The sequence below is a fragment of the Spea bombifrons genome, chromosome 2, assembly GCF_027358695.1.
Source record: "Spea bombifrons isolate aSpeBom1 chromosome 2, aSpeBom1.2.pri, whole genome shotgun sequence".
Taxonomy (NCBI): domain Eukaryota; kingdom Metazoa; phylum Chordata; class Amphibia; order Anura; family Pelobatidae; genus Spea; species Spea bombifrons.
In genome coordinates this window covers 20,977,063-20,990,459 of record NC_071088.1, presented here as the reverse complement: position 1 = coordinate 20,990,459, position 13,397 = coordinate 20,977,063, and the positions used below count along the sequence as shown (strand labels likewise).

At 38.1% G+C, this 13,397-nt stretch overlaps 1 protein-coding gene and 1 long non-coding RNA gene across 2 annotated transcripts; one reads left to right on the top strand and one right to left on the bottom strand.

Moving 5' to 3' along the window:
- The first annotated feature begins 263 nt into the window (after positions 1 to 263).
- Positions 264 to 9,887, top strand: ERAL1 (Era like 12S mitochondrial rRNA chaperone 1). Its single transcript, XM_053457062.1, has 11 exons — positions 264 to 392; positions 1,674 to 1,841; positions 3,976 to 4,103; positions 5,474 to 5,551; positions 5,883 to 5,929; positions 6,592 to 6,653; positions 7,420 to 7,532; positions 8,056 to 8,394; positions 8,953 to 9,102; positions 9,329 to 9,409; positions 9,513 to 9,887. The coding sequence occupies exons 1-11, from the start codon at positions 326 to 328 to the stop codon at positions 9,633 to 9,635; spliced, it is 1,356 nt and encodes a 451-aa protein (XP_053313037.1). The 5' UTR covers positions 264 to 325; the 3' UTR covers positions 9,636 to 9,887.
- A 973-nt stretch (positions 9,888 to 10,860) lies between these two features.
- LOC128474679 (uncharacterized) lies at positions 10,861 to 12,080 on the bottom strand. The gene is made up of 2 exons (XR_008346386.1): positions 12,009 to 12,080; positions 10,861 to 11,713 (listed from the first exon to the last, which is right to left on the bottom strand). It is a non-coding gene; the product is annotated as an uncharacterized LOC128474679 (long non-coding RNA).
- Positions 12,081 to 13,397: the final 1,317 nt, after the last annotated feature.

Sequence of the window (13,397 nt, the reverse complement as noted above, 5' to 3'; positions counted from 1 at the left end):
TGGGTATCTGACTACTATGTCAGCTACACCCAAACCTTAATATGGGTCATTTTACTATTATTATTTTCTTGAATTTGTGTGGTTTTGCATGGCGAATAGCAGCCCTCCTATTATAAAATATTACCCCTGTTATAAGAACGCATTGCTTACACCTTATGCGGGAAGAGCTGCTTCCTCACACACCGCCAAGTGTCAGCGGAAGCGCTGTCTCTATTGGACCAGTGGGTGGAGCTGAAGGAAGCTCCGTGTAACCTGGCATGCGCTTGGTCTCCGGCAAGATGGCGGCGCCCTTGTAGAGAGGCGTGAGTTGAGAAGTGTTCCGGGAATGTGGTCTGCGGTATCCGTGGCTCTGCGGGCCGGTTCGGTCCAGATACTCGCCAGGCGGCAGCCAGGTTAGTCTGCACTGCCGGGTCTGGTACTAGTATTCAAATTGTGTTAAATTAATGTTGCCTTTCGTTTCTGATGACGATCGGCTTTTGTGTACTAGAACTTTATATTAATTTATTGCTCAGTTAGCATTGGTATAGGGACGCCGACTTAACTCTTTAATCAAGGATATATTCTCTATTAAACTGGTTGCCCAATGCTAGGTGTCATTGTGTGCCGTGCACTTGTCCTGTGTTGCTCCTTAAGCAGGCTAATTATATATCACCATACACTGTCAGATTCAATGCTATTATTATTTATTTTATATAGTGCCATCATATTCTGTAGCGCTGTACAATGGGATATTGTACAGCGCTACAGGTATATGATGGCGCTATATAAAATAAATAGCACTGAATCTGGCAGTGTACCTATGGAAACCTATATATATATATATGTGTGTGTGTATATATATGTGTATATATATATATATATATGTATATATATATGTATATATATGTGTGTGTTTTTTTTAGACTGAGTTAATATTCATAGCTGCCTAGTTTAATACAAGCTGTTCTTCAGTATAGCGTTTCTCTATTATACATATTGTAACCTGACTAGGTAACAGAAATTACATTTGTTTTCTGAAAGGCCCTCACCCCCTCGGTATATTTAAACCGGTATATGGTGTTGTACATACATGTTGATTGCTGACAGAGCCCATCTTGTTGACATTACATAACATATTGATGCGAGGTAGGCGAGCCTCGAATATATGCCATAATTACACAAAAGACGCATTTTCCTTAATTACACCGCTCGTTTTGTGCCGCTAGGGCACCTACGTGCAACTGCAGCGACTCCATCAATGTTCTGACTGAAGGTCATATGAGTTGCGGTCAACAAGAGCTCATCTTCTCTTCCTTTTACTTAAAAATAACTAAAATATGAATGTCTGAATTTCTTTTTAATAAAGTGTGGTTTTACTGACAATATCTGATCCCTGCATGTAAGCAGGGATCAGACAATTCCTACTGCATGGTGTCGTCTGCGTGCGCATAAAGGACTCAAGGTGTTTTTTCTTTTTTTATACACAGATTGATAAATGCATAATAAGTAGTTTCAATGCGTTCTTTATTGATGGGCTGCGCAGGACACTAGAGTGTCTGTTTTATTTCTGGTTTAATGATCTATTTTAGTGAGGCGAAGCTTCCTTTTTAAATCCTAACAAATATTTGTAGCTGTGCTCCTGTATTTCCTCGTACAAAATGCAATACTTTTTCCTGTACCGTCTTCTTTTGCAGTGATTTCCACTCTGCTGAGGAAACAAGCGCTACAAAGAATCAATGTGTTTGTTGCATGTTCATACAGTAAGGACTCTGCCATTGGGCGATTGTTGGGGATAAGTCAAGAACAATCATCGAATGAAAATGTAATCCACAAATATGCACCGCCTGTCCCGTTTGATAAGGGTAAATCCGACGTTCTTTACCAAATATTTAAGTTTTATATGAACAGCCTTAGTATAACATAGATGTGTTAATCTCAGACTTTAGTTGAGCAATGCTTTCATTTTTTCATAATGTAATTTGACTCGAATTCTAATGGGCAATTTTTATATATTTTATATTTAATTACCATTAATTGTTACAGGTGATGGCAAAGGAAAGAAACAGAGTAGCAGGCATGTATAGAAAAGAAGGTGTTTTTTTTTTTTGTTTTTTTTTTCTTTTAACTCACAGCTACTGTAATTCTCTATTTAAAAAAAAAAAAGAAAATTAAAAAAAAAAAATACCTTTTAATCCCTTAAATACCTTTCATGACTTAACGGTAATAACAGTCTAGGTCTTAAAGCAGATGTCTTAAAAAACATGCCTTACATAAAATCCTCATAATATTATATCATCCCTGTTTAAAGAGGAATTTACACCGTAATTTTATTATTGTCCTATGGTTGTGAAGTGTGTGTGTGTGTGTGTGTGTGTGTGTGTGTGTGTGTGTGTGTATATATATATATATACCTGGCCATGATATTCTGCTATTTATGAAGCTAGTTTTCACAGATTGGCCTCATCCAGGAGATAGGAACGTGGCACCTGATTGAGTCACATGTGATGCAGCCTGCAACATAATCATGTTAATACACTGCCCCTATTATTATTTATTGCTGCAAAAAGCATTTTTATTTGCGATTTATACTCTCGATCCACATGTGGCACTTCTAAAATCAGCTGGACTAAACGCAAAACGCTTAACTTGTAGGTAGTTTAAATTTTGTATGCTGTGGCAGTTTCCCTTTAAACACTCTATACTAGTTTAGAACATGCTAGTTATTTTCATTCAGAAGCTTAATAGAATTTGAGTGGGAATGTGGTCTTCTAAGGCCCAGGTTTTGTTGTATTTCATGCTAACTTATGACACTAATTGGAATCTCATGCTGTCTCGAGAGATCCTCAGGATCTGTCACCTTAAAGATTCACCGCAGCCGTCGTACGCACTTTAATGCATATGAACAGGTACTGAAAGAAGAGTGAAAAACCACCAATTACGCACAGGTTATATGTGGCTGAATTTATTAAAAATATGGAAGGGCTGATTCATATCTCTTGAGGCCACAGCACCCAGCATGAAACTAGATGATTCTATTGGTCTACATTAATGCAATCTGATGCGTTGAGATTCTTATCACAGTATTTACACAATATTTTGCCTTTCCATTGTGTACCTTGTATTGAGCAGAGAGTTTTTACATATTGAGATCACCACTGGGATGTTGCAACGTTGGCTACATGGTCTCACAAGACCATAGCCAGCTCACTACTGGTACTATCCCCCCCTTTGTTTTTCCCTTCCTTCTTGCTCGTCTTGCTTTCACCTTTTTCTTGTTCCTCTACCAGTTCTGGAAAGTGACCATTATGTATTTGATTTGAAGGCTGGACAGTTGGTAAAATGGTCAATTTTTCTAATGCGAAAAAAACATGAGATTTAAAAAAATAAATAAAAAAATATATGAACAGGAACACACTAGGGGTGATCATCCCCGGCCTGCTGGGTACATGTGGCTGGACTCTATAATCTTATATCTTCACGAGTATTTGTACTGTGTGTTTGATGGCCGTGAGTGTTGCTTAAGGATTATGTTATTTTTTGGAATGCAAAAGAGGAACTCTTCAGAATAGACTCTAAACACAATGACCCCCCCCCCTCCAGCTCTAGTCCCTTGCCCAAGGCGTTTTGTCCAAACACTGTAAATACTGGTAAATGTGTAATAAATCATTGTTTCCATGCCGGATGCATCTTTGCAGTGTTCGTGTGTCCTTTAGGGCTCTTCTATTGCTATTACTCATTCATTTTGATACTTAACATGTTTCAGAAATCTCGTCATGGGATGCACCTGGAGATTTAGGAAGCTAAATTAAAAATAAGGGAACAGCCCAGTTTTTCCATGTAAAATATTAACACATTGGCTTACTCGTATATATATTTTTTTTATCAGATTAGGTTAAAATCAGATGGAATTCCTATAGAATTAGCAAAAGTTGAATCCTACGTGTTGCCACTTAGATACAAATAGCCTGCTTGTTTTTCCTCTTCCTCTCTCTGCAGCTGAAAGTGAAAGTTTGCTAATACACAAACCAGACCAACCAGAGAACGCAAAAGTCCTAAAAGTTGCAATTTTAGGAGCACCGAATGCGGGAAAATCAACTTTATCCAACAAGCTTCTGGGTAGAAAGGTAGAGCATGGCCTCCCACAATATCAGTCTCTTTACACAACGCAATAGGATTTTTTAAAAATGTTTTGCAGACTGTATAGGAAATGCCATTGCCGTGGATAAGTGAGCTCTTAATTTTTGCTTGCATGGTTTACAGTAGTTTACGTTGAGAAAAGACTTGCGTCCGTCAAGCTGAACCCTTTTACTATTTCTTGTAAACCCGCTTGAGCAGAGTACCCCCCACCTTTTGTTTCTGAGTCCAAATAGTTATGTGATGACTACTAAGTCATGTAAAAAGAAAGTACCCCCTCTTTGAATTCTCTTTTACATATCACGACATAACAATCATCTGCTACGTAGCAGATCTAAAAAATAAGGTAAATGCAACCTCAGACGAACAACACATGACATATTACAATGTGTCATGATTAATTTTTTTTACAAAAATGAAGCCCAGATGGAGAAGCCATGTGTGAAAAACTAAGTTCACCTTATCATTCAATAGCTTGTAGAACCACATTTAGCAGCAATAATTTGAAGTAATCGTTTTGTGTATGACTTTACCACTCTCTCACATCAGAGTTTTGTCCCACTACTCTTCACGATGTTGCTTCAGTTCATTGAGGTTTGCTGGCATTTGTTTACACACAGGTGTGTTAAGGTCCCGCCACAGCATTTCAATTGGGTTGAGGTCTGGAGTTATAGTGAGCTATTGCAACACCTTGATTCTTTTCTCTTTCAGCCATTCTGTTGTAGATTTGCCAGTGTGCTTCAGATCACTGTCCTGTTACATAACCCAGTTGCGGCCAAGCTTTAGCTGTCCTTGCATTTGACTCCAAAATACTTTGGTATACAGAGGAGCTCATGGTCCACTAAATAACTGCAAGGTTCCCAGTTCATGTGGCTGCAAAACAAGCCGAAATCATCACTCCTCCACCAATTTGCTTGACTGCTTGTATGAGGTGTTTGGTTTTCTCCAAACATGGTGCTGTGAATTACGACCAAACCTCTCCACTTTGGCTTTATTTTTGTTGAATAAATCATGATACAGTGTAATTTACCTAATTTTTAGACCTGCTAAGGAACAGATGATTATGTCCTGATATATAAAACAGAATTCAAAGAGGGGGTATGTTTTCACAGAACTCTGTCTTCTTTACCCATTACACTGCACTGCTTAATATATAAATCAGTATGTAATAATCCACTAGCAATCAGTAAATTAATGCGGTGTCCGCACAAATACTGGTGGGTGAATGTCTACCTGAGAGTTTCGGAGTCTGGATTCTCAATGCATACGTTTTTTTTGTTTTTTTTTGGATCGACCTTTCGTATTATCGCATATCTACGGTTAAAGAATTCATCTGTATGTTTGTTTGTATTTACTGCAGGTTTTTCCTGTATCCAAGAAAGTGCACACAACCCGCAGCCAAGCGTTGGGCGTTCTTACAGATGGAGAAACTCAGTTGGTAGGGTTTGTCTGTACCAAGCAAAACAAATACCTTTTATGCATCAATGCAGCTTGTTGCTTGAGCTTTGAGCAGCGTATTTGCACCAACTACATGAAAGAAACCTATACTTATTCACAAAATCTCTTCACATGCAAATTTTTCTGCACGTTCTTTTTGTTATCATGTCTCTTGTACGTTGAGCTCTACAGTTGCTCGCTGGCATTTAGATGTATTCTGTTACCTTCTGATGTATGTCATACTGTCACTTAATTTTTATTCTATTAAATATTACTTCTCGTTTTTTTTTATTCATTACTTGTATGTAATTTCGTTTGTTTTCCAAATGCAGGTAATTCTTGATACGCCCGGCATGGTCAACAATAGGAAAGTAAAAAGGTATGTTCTCTGTTGTCTGACGTGAGTTCATTAATGTGATTTTATGAGCAGTTATTTTCCTAGAGTGCTGACGTGATGACATTTGTACTTCATTTTGGCTCTTGGCAACCTTTGTGTTCCTTGTTGGGGTTAAGCTGTGGTCTTTGTCACCGATCTTGAGAATAATGTCAGTTTTATGACTAATAGAACTTTGCCAAGTTTCTCAGTAAAGTAAATTGAAAGTATAGCGTTCTTTGGTTGCGTTTTACATCCGGAACACTGGTTTGGCTGTTTTTTGTATCTTAAATGATTACCCTTGGTAAAAGCTGAAGCTCCTCCGTGGTGGTAAAACTGTTAAACGATAGCACCTATTTAAACCTAATGTTCATAATCTTTTGCCACTTATTGACTGCTTTGGCCAAACACTTCTTCTGCATGGGAAATGGCTGTGGTGCGGAAAAAGGGGCAAATTCTTCAGAACCCCCTATGCAGTTGCAAGGGGAACACCACGTAAATTGAAAGGCATTTATCATATGCATTAAAGTGCATACGATAGCGGAGTGTCCCTTTTAATGTTTCAAACTCGCCTACGTAATGGTATGAATCATTTAACCAAAGTGTAAAAAGACATGAAGGCTACACTGCAGAAGATAGTTTCTTGATGTTGTACCTTTTTCTTGAAGGCATAATTTGGAGAAGTCCCTACAGAATGACCCCTGGGATTCTATGAAGTCTGCTGATGTTGGTGAGCGTTGCATTCTATTCTATTCTCATGTGTCTTAAAAGGTCTGGAGTCTCTAGAATTGTATCAACACCTAAACAGGGGGCTTCTCTGGAGGCATACAACATCTTTTGGGGGGTTGGCATCATTACCTGTGCGTGGTGGAGAGCTAAAACACATAATAGCATATAATGTCTGGGCACAAGCCAAGACCACCATAAATTTATATTTAAAAAAAAATAAATAAATAATAATAATCGGTTTGATGGGTTAATGCAAGAGGATAACTTGTCAGTATTTCTTTTGTCTGAAAAAACTAGATTAACATTGACTGCCGCTATACTTTTCAGACAGAGACTGGCCTGTTTCTCCTAGGAGCAATACTTTAATCCACTTCATGTACTCCCAGAGATTTCTTTTATACTCAAAGGGACGGTTTACTAGGACTTAATGCATATTAGTGTTCTCTGTGAGGCCATAGCCAGACAGAGGTAGTAAAAAAACCTATGACTACCGGTACCTTGATCTTCAACTTTCCTTCGACTGGCTGCAAATCTTGTGGGTTTTTACTCGGTCCCTGAAGTTGTATTGTTATTATTATCTTAAGACGCTAAATACTCCCATGAGTACAGCTCCTGTTACAATGGCTAGAAGTTGAATGTTTGGCCTTTCCCTGGAAGCAAGAAAGCAAAATAACTACCAGCCCCCGTACTGGAATGGGTGCAGAGATATAAGGCACAAAGCTTTACAGTGTCCCATTTTTACAGCTGTAGTTGCTTTCTTGTTTCAGTGTTGGTTATGGTAGATGTTTCGGATCACTGGACCAGGACGTCTCTTCACTCTGAGGTCCTAAAGTGTTTGTCTCAATATTCTAATATCCCCAGTGTTTTGGTGATGAACAAGGTGAGTTCACGTTCCGCATGTTTCATCAGTCTGGTTGTTAAATTTACATTTGAATCTTAGATCCCTGCTGTATTGGGCCTCGACAGTTTGTAACACAAGCTGAAAGGCGATGGGATGATTTCCATTTTGTGTGTGTGTGTATATGTAATGTATGTATGTGTATATGTAATGTGTGTGTGTGTGTGTGTGTGTGTATATATATATATATATATATATATATATATATATATATATTCTATATCTATCACACCAAATATAAATCATCCAATCGCTTTCTCAGCTTGTCAGTGATATTCACATTATCCATATTCTGTCTGGGTGGCCAAATTCTGCAGAAACCACCCTCCAATGAACAATTGGGGGGGGGGAAACATTACGTCTTATTCTATATCGCATAACACCCTTTTACCTAGAGACAGCGTTGATTGACATGAGAGAGGGAGATGCCTAGCAGTCTTAATGCACGTTTAACTATATTTCCTTTCTCTGGTTAAAACACTTTATTTTCTTCTTTTTTGCACAGGTAGACCTGGTGAAGAAGAAAAGCCTTTTGCTTGATATTACCAACGTATTGACTGAGGGTGTAGTACACAAAAAGAAGGCTGTTGTAAAGCCCTTAGTAAAACCTTCATCACGCCAAGGTCCCAAACCTATGGAGGAGGAAACTTCCACATCTCGGTATGAAGAGCCAGGGATGACTGTGCAGCAGCTGGAGGTGGATAAATCCTCTGATAATGTCATAAATCCAGAGGCTATAAAACAAGCCGCACTCACAGACTGGAAAAGCCGGAAAGGCTGGCCTCATTTTCAAGAGGTTTTTATGCTCTCTGCTATTGATGGCGATGAGGTGGAGACATTGAAGGTAAATTAATTCGGCAACAAGTTGTGCATAAGATGAATTCAGTTTAGATTTTCTGTTTAAAGTATGCAGAGTGAAGTTTATAGCCACTTACCAGTTCATTCAATTTGCTATACATCTTCAGAGCTTTAAGAGGTTTTGATACCATATTTTGCCAATGACTTTTTGGGCACTTGTCATTTATTTGCTTCATAATCCCGGGTGTAACAAAGAACACAAGGGAAGTGTAAAGACCATGTCACAATCACTAGACAATTAGAGGCTTAGATGTAATGTATTTTACCTGGAGGGTTGTAGACAAGTGGAAGGCCAATACAGTGAAAGATGTATGGAATATGCATATGGCTATTGAATCTAAGAGAAGGCCAATGACTGTTAAAGGTCTGAATCTTTAGAACAGGAAAACAAGTAGGGTAAATTGGCTCAAATTCTGTGTTTCTATACCCAAAACTCCAAATTGATCTAATGCCTCTTTTAGGTCTGTTGTAAAGAGCGGGAAATGTCTCTTCTTTACCGTGTACCATGGCGTAGAATACAAATGTTTTCATTGTTTGCTTTCAGAAGTACCTGCTCAGCCTGGCTAAGCCTGGAGAGTGGGAATATCACAGCGATGTAGTTACTACTCAACCCCCCCAAGAAATATGTAACAATATAATAAGGGAAAAATTACTGGAATATTTGCCCCAAGAGATACCATATAACGTGACCCAGGTAAGATCCATGTTTCTTTTTATGGCTCAAATATGACCCATTTCGGAGATTTTGGTAAACATCAACTTTTAAATCTAGGCTGCAATGCTAACTTTGTAACTCACTTGATTTTTTACAAGCCTGACGCACGAGTAATACCTGTCCTGATGATCCTCTATGTTATTAATGGATTCATATAGCGCCATAATATTCTGCATCTATGCTTATTTTAATATTGCAACTACAGGTAACGGATATATGGGAGGAAGGCTCTGGAGGAGAGTTGGTCATCGTACAGACATTGCTTGTTTCAAAAGAGAATCACGTGGTATGTACTTCCTCTCTACTGCTGCTAAGAGTTGTTACCCCTGAACGGGTGAAATGGATGGTATTCTGCATTCTAGGTACATTTTTATTTGTTTTTTGCACAGAAACTTCTTATTGGCCGTGGAGGTCAGCTGATCAGCAAGATCGCCCAGGAAGCTGGACAGGACCTTATGAATATATTTCTCTGTGATGTTCGGTTGCGACTTGCGGTGAAGTTTAAGAAGTGATTTCGTACTTACTCTGTCCTTCCCATGGTAAGGGCAAAAGAAGAACCTGCGTTTCTGAGTTGGCTAAATGATCACAATTACTGTGATTTAGTCAGCAAAGGGACTTTTATTACCTTCAGCAACACCCATCAACCAAGCATCAGCATCCTGCCCTGACACATTGACTGTGTGAGCGTCATACCCTATATGCTAATATACCATTCTTCTGAACTGTCGCCTTTACAAGTTGTACTTTGTTTTATTATGGGTTGTTTTTTTTTTTTTTTTTTTTGTGATCCGCAAAGCAAATAACAAGAACGCTTTATGATTTCCTTACTGTAGCAGATACAATGGGCCAAGTAAAGTACAACTAATGCTGTAGTTACACAGCAAAAATATTCTGTTCGGCTCAGTAATGGATATAAAAAGCAATTGTGTATACGTCGGCAGAATGTCTGAATGCAAAGAGCCATTTTTTTGATACAGTACTGGCAGACGGCAAGGGAAATAATAACCGTAGATTCTTCATTACAAATGCTTTTTTTTTTTTTTATATAGTTTCTTATAGATGCATTTATAATTTGAACTCCCTTCCTAAAATTCCCCTCAGTGTAAGTATTATCTGACAAAGCATAATAAATTGTGTGTTAATATGACAGTTTTGTGTACCTTTTAGATGTCTATAAAAGTTTTCATACATTTAGTTGACAGACGGGGAGTTGTGGGAGCATTGCTTTAAAAAGGATACCTCTTTAATTCATGGACAACCATCCACAGATGCTGCCCGACTAAGCAAGATGGGAATAATCAGCCACAATGCTTAATATGATATGCAAGGTTTTTACAAAGTTTACCTCCCATCATGCTCTTACTGTAGCTTGCTGTGTATGCTTGGATGAATAAGTGGGCAATGTGTCTGTAGTATGGCTTATGTACTAAGGCATAAAAAGTCAGGTAGCACCCCAATATCAAATCCGCTCTGCCCTGTAATGTATATGTTAATCTATAGCGCTATTATTGATTTAAATTGCAGTGTATTATCCATAAAACAATATGTAAAACTAATATATGAAGTTAAAGTACTGAAGCAAGCGCTGTGCTTATTTCAATGAACCCCCTTTGCCTCGTCCCATGTTCATCAAATGTTAATGACAAAAGCACAATACAGGTTTCATAAAACATAATTCAGTAAACGAAAAACATACTTTAGTGCATAGCACTAAGAGTCTATATGATCACTAATAAATATCAGCAATAAATACTTTATTAGTACAACAGTAAATCGTATATAAAGGAAGAGACAGGTTTTTTTTGCATTTGTTACACCCAGCATTGCAAGATGTTCCTCAGGAGGTCTTTTTGGAGAATGTAGAAGCAGCAGTAGAACCCTTACCATTACTAAACTCAGTAATGGTAACGGTTTCACCGCCACTCCACGAGAGATGTCTTGGTGCAGAGGATGCCAAAGATGTTCTGAAGATTTTCTGAATATATACCAATATAACAGGCATTTCCTTTCTTCCATGTAATCCACTATACAATAACAATAATCTGTATTTTTTCATAGCCAGGGATGTGCTCCAGATCTTGGATCTTCATGTGTTTTGAGCTTAAACTTTCCTGAGACTTTCATTTACTGGGAGTTATGTATAAAAGGTAATTCCGGTGCAGAATTTGGGAAGTGGGGCAATCGGCAGGAATATCCTATTGGTTGTTACGATGATAAAACCACAATTTGAATGTTTCACTAGAATTGCTTTGTATACATAAACCTCCAATGTAGTTCTACACTAACCTGCAGCAGCTCTACAATTGAATGCTATGCACATGAAAGGTTAAATAAGAGCATGAATCTGAATAGCTAATGTAAAAGAAATTCAGTCCAAAATACGGTACATGTCCTATTCTGACCAAAAAACGATAGGAGTTATTTGTTCTTCTTATGCGTTTTGTGGATCCTGATGTACATCTGGGTTTGGAATAGTACATCATCTATACTGTAGTGCCTTATAACAAACTTACAGTATATGATGATATCCCACACACAACCCTGACAGTGATGTATGTCTCCATCATAATCCTAATTCCCCATAAGAGACCTATAAATAAAAAGAGTAAATTAAGTCAGACGAACTTAGTGTTCATTGTAAGACATTATAATTCTTGATGCAGGAGTTGGGAACTTCCAGTACCCTCAACCAGTCAACTACCACTTGAGTGTACTGGGAGTTGCAGATAAACTGAATTTGCAGACCCCGCTTCATCAATAAGGCATAACATGTAACAGAAAAATAAAATCATTGTTTTGTAGTTCTTTTCTGCACCCATCCATACATCAGGAAATAAGTTCATATCCTGGAAGAGTTGCAACAGTAGTCCTTCAACATTTCTTACCTTCCAGAGGCTGAGTCCAGCAGGTTCCTATCATCCTACGTTGGTCTCAAAGGAGAAGCTCACGAAACCACATAATCACAAGCTGGTCTCCAAGCTTCTCATTTATAAGGAGCCCGCCTCATTTAAATATTAAGTAACTGCTCCTGTGTACACCGCCCTTTTAGCGATGTCAGCATAGTATGTTATCATTCATCAAGAAATGTGCATGCAGAGGAAACCCAAATGCGGATACTTGGGGCTTACTAACATTTGTTTTAATGTAATATATAACTCTTTGTTTTATGAAGCCCACGGTATCATGTCTTAGTGATTATTCTCAACTTACCCCAGCCCCAAGTATTAGAACAAATTATATCTAGACTGAAACTTATATCACCAAATATAATTGGGAGACTGTACTTCTATTTACAATATTTAAATGGACGACATACACCTGTGAGCTCCGTGTCCTGGAAGCAGCTAAATATTTCATGTGGTTTTCAATGTAGAGATCATGAGTACATGTTACCTGTCCAGTGTAATGATTCTCTGGTTTATGGCTGTTGAACTCCAGTCAAAACAATTCTAGATAAATGCAGTTATCGAGGTAATATTACAAAAAGGTTGCTCAATGTCCACTGATAAAACCACTGAATAACAATTAGGGCTAAGGTAAAAGTCTAGTGATTGAATCCACTGATCAATCCCAAAATGTACAAAATAATACAATAACAATGCTAGTTTTTAGTCTTGATGAGGGCCTTCTATGGCCAAAGCATTAACCTAATGAACATATTTTCTTATGCTACCAAAGTGTGCAAAGGCAGACTATGCATTTATTTACTATATTTCAAGTGATTCTCTTATTATTCACTATTTTACTTAAAATGAGACTCCTCTCAAGGGCTGACAGGCAGAATCCATAACGATACCACCAATATCAAATGCGGGGCTTTGTAAGATGTGTATGACAATACTATTAATATCAATACTGTTCTGAAGTGTTGCTTATATATTACGATTTAATAGCTCATTTATGAGGGGTAGGTTTATTTTCCTTTGCTTGATTCATGTAATTCCTGATGTATATGGAATACATCTAGGGATATCCAGGAGCATTCTTGTCCTCCTGGGTCTTGTCTTGAGGGTTTTGCCTGTGAAAAAAATTGACGGCACAAACAAGAACTAGAAATGCACCGAGGCGTTAAAAAAACATTATAGGTGAGATTTGGATGTTTTAGCGCGTAACGGTAGCAGCTACTTAAACATTGAGTACCTCTTATCCTGCGGGCTTCGGACAAAAATAGTGGAAGGAGTTTTAAACGTTATTATGGGTGCTCTGATACCTCTTTGATGCATTGGGTTTCAAATGAAGAAATTCACAGAAAATCAATGGCTTAACCAGGCTTT